This window comes from Chiloscyllium plagiosum, chromosome 5, assembly GCF_004010195.1.
Source record: "Chiloscyllium plagiosum isolate BGI_BamShark_2017 chromosome 5, ASM401019v2, whole genome shotgun sequence".
Lineage (NCBI taxonomy): Eukaryota > Metazoa > Chordata > Chondrichthyes > Orectolobiformes > Hemiscylliidae > Chiloscyllium > Chiloscyllium plagiosum.
Window position 1 is genome coordinate 107,771,252 of NC_057714.1, and position 12,199 is coordinate 107,783,450.

At 38.5% G+C, this 12,199-nt stretch overlaps 1 protein-coding gene across 1 annotated transcript in view; it reads left to right on the forward strand.

Moving 5' to 3' along the window:
- The window catches only part of kmt2ca (lysine (K)-specific methyltransferase 2Ca), a 502,252-nt gene that overhangs the window by 402,281 nt on the left and 87,772 nt on the right, over positions 1 to 12,199 (forward strand). Inside the window, exons 30-35 of the mRNA XM_043691052.1 lie at positions 1,686 to 1,823; positions 1,922 to 1,954; positions 2,054 to 2,170; positions 5,115 to 5,259; positions 6,491 to 6,705; positions 10,139 to 10,212. Coding sequence (XP_043546987.1) covers positions 1,686 to 1,823; positions 1,922 to 1,954; positions 2,054 to 2,170; positions 5,115 to 5,259; positions 6,491 to 6,705; positions 10,139 to 10,212 — 722 coding nt within the window. The remainder of the gene's footprint in view (positions 1 to 1,685; positions 1,824 to 1,921; positions 1,955 to 2,053; positions 2,171 to 5,114; positions 5,260 to 6,490; positions 6,706 to 10,138; positions 10,213 to 12,199) is intronic.

Sequence of the window (12,199 nt, forward strand, 5' to 3'; positions counted from 1 at the left end):
ATCTTTGTATCATCTGCAAATTTACTGACCCACTCTTCGACTCCCTCTTCCAAGTCATTCATAAAATTTACAAACAGCAGAGGACCCAGAACTGATCCCTGCGGAACTCCACTTGTAACTGGGCTCCAGGCTGAATATTTACCATCTACCACCACTCTCTGACTTCGACTGGTTAGCCAGTTTTCTATCCAATTGTCCAAATTTCCCTTTATCCCATTCTGGACTCCCCAACCCCAGGGAAAAGACATTGCCTATTTATCCTATCCATGCCCTTCATAATTTTGTAAACCTCTATAACGTCACCCCTCAGCCTCCGATGCTCCAGGGAAAACAGCCCCAGCCTGTTCAGCCTCTCCCTATAGCTCAGATCCTCCAACGCTGGCAACATCTTGTAAATCTTTTCTGAACCGTTTCAACTTTCACAACATCTTTCCAATAGGAAGGAGACCAGAATTGCACGCAATATTCCAACAGTGGCCTAACCAATGTCCTGTACAGCCGCAACATGACCTCCCAACTGCTGTACTCAATACTCTGACCAATAAAGGAAAGCATACCAAACGCCGCCTTCACTATCCTATCTACCTGCGACTTCACATTCAAGGAGCTATGAACCTGCACTCCAAGGTCTCTTTGTTTAGCAACACTCCCTAGGACCTTACCATTAAGTGTATAAGTCCTGCAAAGATTTGCTTTCCCAACAAATACATAGGCAGAATATTGCAGCTCCTGGAAATTTGAAATAAAAACAAAAAAAAAGTTGGAAATGCTCAACAGTCAAAAGGAGTGGTAATAGGACAAATAATGAAATAAAAGCTGCCGAGGGGAGGTTTTTCCTCTAGAATTTACTAGGTTAAGGGATGATCTGATTGAAGTCTTCAAAAAATTAACACTAATGGAAGGGATTGATAAAGATAAACTATCCCCACTGAATGGGGATTCTAGAACTAGGAGCCATAGTCTGAGGATTAGGGTCAGATCATTCAGGAGAGATGTTAGGAAGCACTTTTACACACACAAGGTGATAAATATTTTGAATATTCTTCCATAAACGATAATGGGTGCAGGATCTGTTATGAAGGGCCATTTGGCATTTTGCTTGATTGAAAGTCTGAATAAAAGTACAAATAATATTGCTGTAGGCAGTCTTGCCAATAAAACTTAAGTCTGTAATATGGAACACAATTATTGAATATTTTAAAAATAGCAAGATTTCTAAAAGGAATTTGCGCTTGTTCAAATTTGACAAATTCCTTTAAAAACTAACTCAGAATATTGTTTAATTGACATACATTGTCATCAGCCATTCTTAAAACAGTCCCTAAATAGACATTTGAAAACAAGTTAAAGGGTGTGAAAGTGCGATTAGACTTGAGAACTTGTGAAGATAAGTAGCAGCAATGCAATGAGTCATTGAACATTACAACACAGACCTGTTGCTTGTCTTATCGTATTCCTATGCTTTTTATATTTTAGCTGTTGTGTTGATGTGGCGCTTCTAGCTGAGTAACATTCTGCACTGGACTTTTGCAGTTTAGGATATTCAAAATGAATTTACTGGTGATAAATTGAAAAACTCTGATTTTAGAAGATATGATGAATGACCACTGCCGCCACCTTCACACATAGATTTTCTATATATTTATTGATTTATATCAAAATAACACAACCAACTTCTTATTTAGCTGGACTGGATATTGGCCCCATTACAGAGGACCCATCTGCAGTTTCCCAGTCAAGTGGAGGCCAAGGTTCACGACCTTTGACCGAGGAACAACTAGACCGAATACTTAGCCCTGATCTTGAGAAAATCGTTTCAGATGGTGAGATACATCTCTCATGCTTTCCAGTGCGTTTATTTTGTGTCACGTTGTGGAACGGGTTTCTGGTAAATGACTTAAAATGTGATTTTATTGTACAGGTACAATTCTAAGTAAGCTGTACAAAATTCCAGGTATTCATTTTCAAATATTAAAGTAATTTAATAAATTATCAATGTATCACCAAAGTTTAATTCATACTAACATTATCACTTTTCTTTTTCCAAATCAAGAGCTGGAGGGAAAGGAAGTGGAAGATCTATTCACAGCCGTGCTAAGTCCTTCAGCTAACCAGGCACCTCCGCCACCACCTCCACCACCTTTGCCTCCTTTGCCTCCACATGAACATGGTACAGTCTAACTATGTAATGTAATGCTGCCAGTTTTCATTGTCTTTGGGCTGTTAACAGTTCCAATTGTTTTTCATATTGTGATCTACTGCAGTTTAAGGAAAAATGTTTCTAGATATTGGCAAAATTGTACTAACTACTTGTTTCATTCCGATTCTAATACACTTCAGTCTGTTTTTCTCCTAACAAAAGTGATGTGTTGATAATGGCAGTGATATTTAAACACTGTAAAACCTGAAATGTTTATGACATGATTTTCATGCCATTATGCCCCACACATGGTCAAGCTGCGGTCGGGTCCCACATTAATGGGTTCAACCTGAAATTTCAAAGAAGCAATCAAAATTACAATTGTCCAGTTTACTGTAATAGGTAAAGTTTAGATTAAATAAATTAAAGCTCTAGTTTGATGAGGAATTTATGAGCCATCAGTTATTTAAGTATATCTCTTCTGTAGAATTTAGTTTTACATTCCCAAAAGAAGTGAAAATAATGAAATGTCACTCTTGTTCATAAAATTTGGTATCTAATTTATACTAGACAGACAGGAGTTTGGAAGAACACCGCAAACCAGGCAGCATCAGGAGGTGGAGAAGTCGACATTTCGGGTGTAACCCTTCTTCAAGACTGTGTTGCCCTTCCAGCCTCCTGTCTGTCTACTTTGGATTCCAGCATCTGCAGTTTTTTTTTGTCTCTATCTAATTTTTACTGCAATTTATTGAATTGGAGATTGACTCTCAGCATAAGTTAAGCATGTGCTAAATTTAGCATTCATTATTTTCAGTAGATCATCTTAACTGGATGTGCTGATACTAAAATGTCTCTGTATTAAGAACAGCAAGCTACTGTAGTGATCTGAAACATGCTGCATATCATCAAAGTTTGAACAAAAGCTGAACTCTGTCAGTGCAAATTTTACCTCATTCAAGAGGAATGAGATTAAAAATGACAAATTTACTGCATGGGTACAAATCAAGGTGTGCTTTGAAACATGGAGTTTGAAAAGATTGCAAATAGCACAAATGAATTGGCATTCTTAAGTAGGTTTCATATATTCCATTGAGGTTGAAAGTATGAAAGTAGTATTATTGTATTTACTTGACTGATCATAATTTTATATCATGATTGCCATGCAAATAACTTAATGCCTTATATTTCCTTTTTTTATTCATGAGATGAGATATTGAACAAATTAAATAGGAGCAGAAGTAGGCTACTTGAGTCAACTCCACCATTCAATAAGGTCATGGCTGATCTGTTTGTGTTTCGAATTCCACATTCCCATCTGCTCCCAACAACTCTTGATAATGTTGACTAACAATAATTTATCCATCTTTTATATTAATAAATATCCTGCCTCGACTGTCTTCCAACGCAGAGAGTACCAAAGTTGTGCAACTCTGAGACAAAACTTTTCTCCTCACCTAAAAGAGTGGTGCCTAGTTCTTGACTGATTGGCAAGGAGGAATATATTTTCCATGTCCACCTCATCAAGACAATTTAAGATCGTTAATCAAGTTGATCCTTACTCTTAAACCCCAGCACAATTAAGCCTAAACAATCCTCATAAGACAACCTACTCATTCCAGGTAATCTAGTAAAGTTCCTCTGAAACATCTTCAGTGAGTTTACATCTTTCTGTAACATAAGGAGATCAAAACTGCACACAATATTTGAGATTTTGTCAGTTCAAAGCCCTACATAACATGAAGCATAACATCCTAATTTATATCTTTAATTCCTCTCATAATAAAAAGATAGCATCCCTGTGCATCTCAGAATTCTGTAGCCATTCTCTATTTAAGTGATACTATGCTTTCTCATTCTCATTTTCCTATATTATACTCCATCCACTAGCTTTGTCCGTGCTCACTCAACTAATCTATATATTTCTGTAATTTACTTTTGTAACTGTCTTCATGTCATCTGCAAAATTAGCTACCACACCTTCGTTCACCACTTCTCAGTCATTAATGCAAATTCTAAAAACTTGAGACTCCTGCACAGAACCCTGTGTATCTCTACCCATCACCTGCCAACCAGATAAGGACTTATTTATACATATTTTCTAATTTATGCCAGCAGCCTAGCTTCTATCCTTACTGATATGTTACCCTTATGCTACAGCTTTTATTTTCTGCAGTAATCTTTGATGTGGCACCTTAACATTTACAAATTCCCCTTATCCCCTGGGAGAAAGTGAGGACTGCAGATGCTGGAGATCAGAGCTTAAAAATGTGTTGCTGGAAAAGCGCAGCAGGTCAGGCAGCATCAAAGGAGCAGGAGAATCAACGTTTCGGGCAAACGTCCTTCAGGAATGGCCGTTTATCCCTGATCCACTGCACAAATTGTTTTTTCAAAAACTCCCAATGAATTGATTAAATGTGATATTTCTTTGTTGCTTACTGTTCCCACTTTTTTTGTGTTTTTTTCTAAATGTGCACCTATGACTCTATAATGTCTTTAATCATCAATTCAAACATGTTTCACATGACAGACATCAAGTGAACTGGCAAAATAAGTATATATTGGACTTCAGAATGTGGCAATTAACCACCTTCTTGAGAATTTGCTGCAATTGTGCCACTTCCCAAGCAAATTCTTTGCATTTTTTTCCCACGACCAAAATGCATAAATTAGTTATCCATCTAATTGATAATTGCAGGGCCTTGTTTTGCGCAGCTTGTTTGGCTACCAAACCTGAATGCATTTTGCTAAGTAATTCATTGACCTTAATGCACTTTGGAATATTCTATTCTTAAAAGATATTACATAATCACCAATTTTTTTCCTTTGTTTTTGCCTACATAATAGCAATAATTACACAGTTAAAAGAAAATCTGTTGTAAATTGCTTTAGGATTTTGAGTTCAATTCACTATGGAAATACATTAATACTAGCTTAACAGTTAATACATTTTCTTTCACCTACTCCTGCCATGAAGGGGATGGTGGATTTGCCAGGATGCCAGCAATAAATGGTGTAATGGGGCCACATGCACAGCAGCAAACATCTTTAGCACCTGGAGGTGGACGATGCCTCACAAATTCTTATTCTTCGATCCCTCAGGCACCATTCCCTGATAACAGGTGAGTATGCAACATTATGGCCTGCTCAATACCATTACAGCAAATGTATTTTAACATGGTAAAATTTTTTAAATTGTAAGAAATGGATTTCATTGAAAATAATTGCTTTCTTCCTTTTAAAACTAGATATTTTAATTTATGTTCCATTATAGAAACCTAGCTTATAAAATGGCTATTTCTCCGTACTACAAAAACATGATTTGCACTAAAAAACTGAGGATAATTGATTCATCCTACCTCCCACAAATCTACCAACTTAAGCATTCATTCCCTCTTCCACCAATGCACAATGGCAGCAGTACATGCCATCAATAAGATATACTGCAGCAACTCTGAAAATCTCCTTCAAAATTACCTTCCAAATTAGCAACTTTCACCACATAGAAAAACGAGGGCAGCAGATGCAAAGTATTGCTGCCACTTGCAAGATCCCCTCCAAACCACATACTGTTCTGACTTGGAGCTATATCTTTCACTGTTACTGGGTCAATATCCTGCATCTCCCTTCCCAGCAGTGCTGTGGTGTAACTTGAACCAGATGGACCACAGAAGTTGGCTCACCATTGCCTCTCCTTGGGCATGTAGGGATAAGCAACAAATGGTAGCCTTTCTAGTGAGATGCCCATATCCCTTGACATAATAAAAAGGAAAAATACCATATAACAAATCACAGTGCTACTATCTGAATAACAGCTGTTTCACAACTTGGACTCTGGCCATTTGCAAACATTTCAACCTTTAAAAATTTGCAACTATCCAGTGCAGTGCACCCTATAGCCAGAATTGATCAGATTCTGATTTGCACGTTGTGTTCTCAGTATCAATACATTTCCATTGGAAGGGAGTGGAATTTACAACAGAATTATCACCTTCAGTGGTGCACACCATTTGTAACTATAGAATGCCATTAAGTCTTAAATATAATATAAATGTACATACACTTGGAAGGCCATAGACCAAGAGCTAGACAGGAGGATTAGGCTGTCTTTGGTCAGCACAAACACACAACCTCCTGCTGTGCTTTAGTTTATGCCTAGATGAAGCTTTGGGTGAAAAAGGAGAGCTTTCTCATAAAAGATGTAACTTTCATCGAAATAAGAAATATCTTGTATTTGATGTATTCTAGACTTTTTTCTGTTATTTCAATACATGTACCTAGCATTCCAGCAACTAATTGATGCTTCTGGCAGTACTTTTAACTACATATGTTTGAACTGGATCAATTTGACAGAGACAAGAATCATATGTTTAGTCAAGTTGTAACTGAGCCTCCTAACCCATGGGTTCCCTCTGCTCCTGCTGTGGAGGCGGAAGGAGACACACTGAACTACACACAACGGAGTACTCTGAAATGGGAAAAGGAAGAATCTCTGGGTGAGATGGCAACTGTCGCCCCTGTTCTATATACAAATACAAACTTCCCCAACCTGAAAGAAGATTTTCCAGGTAATCCCATATAGTGAGATCGTATTTCTGGAAATGTCAGCATGTTCTCAAATGAAAGATTTACACTCTCATGCTACTTCAAAATTTTAATTTATCCTAAGTGCACATTGTATGAAATCATTTAAATATTGATGTATTGATTTGCTTTGCAAATATTTTACCAAAACAGATGTGTCCCTTGGTTACATCATAGTATTGCCTCCAAATTCAAGGACTTGCACTTGATGTAGTCATAGAAAATGCATTTTGTAATGTTAGAAAACATAAAACAATCTTATAAGAGATTAGCACAATATGAATTTAAGACATGATGCAATGCCACTTAAGTCACAGACTGATTTTCCAAATATTTGGAGGTACTTAAAGCGGATACTAGAAGGAATAATCATTAATGTAATATCAAGACGTGTTTAACAAAGTGTATGCTGATGTCTTTGCAACAACTCTAGTTAGTGTGAAAACTGTTAGGCCAATGTTTGCACTGCACCAGATTACTGCACAGATTTTTCTGTTGAAATTTGGCAGTATTGCCTCTGTAAACCGAATTACAAGTATCTACACTGAAATGAAAATAATTCTTTTTAAAAATAGTAACAGCATGACTCGAGAGTCGCACCATTTGCCTGTCTTGTGATAAACATGCTGTTCATTATAGGCTGAAGAAAGTTTTTGAATTACAAAGCAAAACAAAATCTATTGTATATTTGTCCAAAAATATCTCAACCACCATTTTGAAGTTATAATTTTAATTCATCTTGTACAATTTAAGGAAAGTCGCTAGTTGACATAGATTATGAACATAGAACAATACAGCACAGAACAGGCCCTTCGGCCCACGATGTTGTGCCGAACATTTGTCCTACCTTAAGCACCCATCCATGTACCTATCCAATTGCCGCTTAAAGGTCACCAAAGATTCTGACTCTACCACTCCCACAGGCAGCGCATTCCATGCCCCCACCACTCTCTGGGTAAAGAACCCACCCCTGACATCTCCCCTATACCTTCCACCCTTCACCTTAAATTTATGTCCCCTTGTAACACTCTGTTGTACCCGGGGAAAAAGTTTCTGACTGTCTACTCTATCTATTCCTCTGATCATCTTATAAACCTCTATCAAGTCACCCCTCATCCTTCGCCGTTCCAACGAGAAAAGGCCTAGCACTCTCAACCTATCCTCGTACGATCTATTCTCCATTCCAGGCAACATCCTGGTAAATCTTCTCTGCACCCTCTCCAAAGCTTCCACATCTTTCCTAAAGTGAGGCGACCAGAACTGCACACAGTACTCCAAATGTGGCCTAACCAAAGTCCTGTACAGTTGCAACATCACTTCACAACTCTTGAATTCAATCCCTCTGCTAATGAATGCTAATTTTTGCCATAGATAACGCCTACTTCTATACCAATATAGATTAAATGAAATAGTTCCCTTCTAAACTTCGACAAATATGCATGTTCAGAACTTTCCACATACACAAACAATTCTGAATTATTGTAATCGAATTGTTGGGTATGAGTTTCATAATGAAGGGCTTTTGCCCGAAACATCGATTTTCCTGCTGCTCAGATGCTGCCTGACCTGCTGTGCTTTTCCAGCACCACTCTGATGTAAACCATGAATTTCATAAGTCTGCTGAAGCACCAGCTGAAAAAACCTAGTCTTTTGCTCAGATCCAACATTGACAGTGATTCAACTGTTGTGTCAATAGTTGATAAACCGATCCATTTAGATGAACATACAGTCGCGACATTACAAGAAGAATGTGGAGGCTTTGCAGAGGGTGCAGAAGAAGTTCACCAGGACCCTCATTGATTAGAGGGTGTGACCTATAAAAAGAGATAGAAAAACCCAGGTTGTTTTCTCTGGAGCAGTGGCGACTTGATAGAAGTCTATAAAATTATGAGATACTTAGAGGGGGTTGACGGTCAGAATCTTTTTCCCAATGATGAAATGTCTCATACTAAGGAGCATGCATTTAAGGTGAGAAGGGAAAACCTCAAAGGAGATGTGAGAGGCAAGTTTTTTTTTAAAACAGAGTGGTAGGAGTCTGGAATGGACTGCCAGGTATGGTAGAAGCAGATACAATAAGGATGTTTGAGAGACTTTTAGATAAGCACATGAATATGCAAGGAGTGGAGGGATGCAGACCAAGGGAGGCTGGAGGGCCCATTCCTGTCCTGCACAGTTCTATGGTCTATATAACAACAGTGCTTCCTGAATAAATCATTTAACTGTCTGATATGATATTGCATGCCTAGTTCAGGAAGGTACTGTGTTCAGTCATGCATTTGGTTGAATGAGCTGTTCTGAGCTGATGAGGGTTCAACTTTTTTTAACATTGTCTTTAATTTTTAGATTTTTTTTTCAGATTTTGTTTAGTTTCCATTGGTTAAAGAGCTGTTAGCAATCTGTCAGTGTTTGCCATAACAACTTTTCATATTTTTGAAGTCCTCCATCGGTTGTCTGGGATTAATTTGTTCAGACCAAGTTAAAAATCTCACAACACCAGGTTCTTGTCCAACAGGCATCCAGAAGTCACAAACTTCTGGAGTGCCGCTCCTTCGTCAGGTTGCTCTAGCGCTCCGAAAGCTTCTACTTTGAAATAAACCTGTTGGATTATAACCTGGTATTGTGTGATTTTTAACTTGGTCCATCCCAGTCACCATCATTTCCACATCATTTTTTTCAGACCAAACCTACTTTCTTAGAAAGCAGAGAATTGCGGATGCTGGAGATCTTTAAAAAATTAGATACTGATGGAGATGCTTAACAGGTCTGGCTGCATATGTGGAGAAAAAAAGGAGTTAATCTTTCAATTCTAGTGTCGCTGAACTCTATGTTAATTCCAATTTTCTCTCCACAAGTGCTGCCAGACCTGGTGAGTTTCTCCATCACTTTCTGTTTTTGTTATTGTGCTCTACTATCCAATCTAAATTGGATTTCTTATAGCCATAATGCCTTATTTGTACTGCTGCTTCTTGAGGCAGCTCCACAATCATACTTCTCAATCTTGTGAAAGTGTTTTTCCTTTATGCTAGTATATATAAAGCAGGTAATTCAGCACTTGATCTACTTGACTGTATTTGCATCTCACTGTTTCCAAATTAGTTGTGGTGTACAACCGAATTCCAAATCTGATTTTATTTAAGACTGAACAGTTTAGAATACAGAATTCTGCTTCCACTGCCAATCTGAAGTCAGACGTTCTCAAGTGTTGGATCACCAATTGCCATTGTAAATAAGATATAAGCATGAGATTTTGCAACCAGTTTAAGCCATTGCAGAGTTTTAGTTAGGTAGACACTCAAATGAAGTTGATGGTAGGTTGTATGGCTTTCTTTATGTTTCGTTTTGCTTGCAAGCTTGTTTTTCAGGAAATCTCACAGTATTTTCAGTCCACAAATCAGACACTATCTCTTTATCATTTAGATTGGGCTACCAGAGTGAAACAAATAGCTAAACTGTGGAGGAAGGCAAGCTCCCAAGAGAGGGCCCCTTATGTGGTAAGCCTTGTTTTCTGTGCATGATTTTTTTCTGCTGGATGTTTGAATTGTATAGGGAATGAAAACGATTTTTAGATGAGATCAAAATACTGCAGATGCTGGAAATCGGAAATAAAAATAAAAAGCACCTGGAGAAAATCAGTCTGGGACTGCAAGGTAGCCATAGGGCAAGAGAAGAAGAGCCCTACATGACTTGAAATAGCTTTTTAATTATGGAGTCCAACTAGTCCACTTCAACCATGTTTCCAAACTAAACCAGTCTCATTTGTCTACTCATACCAGCCCAAACCTTTCTTATTCATGAACTTATCCAAATGTTTTTTAAATGTTGTAGTTGTAACTGTACCTGCATCCACCACTTTCTCTGGCAGTTCATTCCACACAACACCCACTCTCGGTGTAAAAAAAAAATTGCCCTCGTGCCCTTTTTATATATTTCTCCTCTCTCCTTAACAATATGCCTCTGAGTTTTGAACTGCCCCACCCTAGGGAAAATACCGTTGCTATTTATCTTTCTTGTGCCTCTCATGATTTTATAAGCTTCTGTAAGGTCACCCCTCAACCTCCTATGCTGCAGTGAGAAAAATCCCAGCCTACTTTTATAACTCAATTCTTTCATACCAGCAACATTCCAATAAATCTTTTCTGAGTCCAGTTTAGTAATATCCTTCCTATAACAGGGTGACCAGAACTGCACACACTACTCCAGGAGAGACCTGACCAATGTCCTGAAAAACTTCCACATGACATGCCAACTCCTATACCCAAAGGTCTGAGAATGAAGGCAAGTGTGCTAAACGTCTTCTTAACCACCCTGTCTACCTGTGACACAAATTTCAAAGAATTATGTACCTGAACTCCTAGGTTCTCTGATCTACAACACTACCCAGAACCCTGCCATTAATAAGACCTGCCCTTGTTTAGCAAAATGCAATACCTCGCTTGTATCGAAATTAAACTCCATCTGCCGTTCCTCAGCCCATTGAGCTGATAAAGCATAACGCTGGAAAAAGCACAGCAGGTCAGACAGCATCCGAGGAGCAAGAGAGTCGACAATTTGGGCATAACCCTTCAGAACCCTCCTTTAGCCCTTTGACCCAAATTGATCAAGATCTGTTTGTAGTTTGTAGTTGTAACCTTCTTCACTGGCTACTACACCACCAATTTTGGTGTCATCCATAAATTTACTAACCATGCTTCCTCTATTCTCATCCACTTTGTTTATATAAATGACAAACGACAGTGGACCCAGCATCAATCCTGCAGAACACCATTGTCTCAAAAACAACCTTCCACCACCACCCTGTATCTCCTACTGTCAAGCCAATTTTTCCAATTGAAAAGCTCACACTGATTCCCATGTGATCTAACTTTACTAATTAGTCTACCATGTGGAACCTTCTCCAAGACTTTACTAAAGTCCATGTAAACAACATATACCATTCTGCTTCTGCAATCTTTTTGGTTACTTCCTTAAGTTTGTGAGGCATTATTTTCCTTGCACAAAATCATCCTGACAACCCCTAATCAGTCCTTGTCTCTCCAAATACATGTAAATTCTATTGCTCAGAATCACCTCCACCAACTTACCCACCGCAGGTCTATAATTCCTAGGTTTCTCCTTGTGCCTTCCTTAAGTAAAGGCACAACATTATAGCCACCCTCCAGTCCTCTGCCATCTGGCCCATAGTTATAGATGATACAGATATTTCTGATAGGAGCCCCACAATTTCTTCCCAAACTTCCAAAGTGTGTTCTGGAATACCCTTGGAAAGGTCCCACAGATTTATCTAACTTTGTTTTCTAAGACCTCCTACAGTTCCTCTTCAGTGATGTGAACTCATAGAATTATAGAGCTCCTCTACAATGGAAGCAGGCAATTTGGCCCATTGAGTCTGACTAGCATCCCACCCAGTCACACTCCCATGGCCTACCCCTGTAAGCCTACACTTTTGCAGACACTGAGTAGTTTAGTGCAGAAAATGTG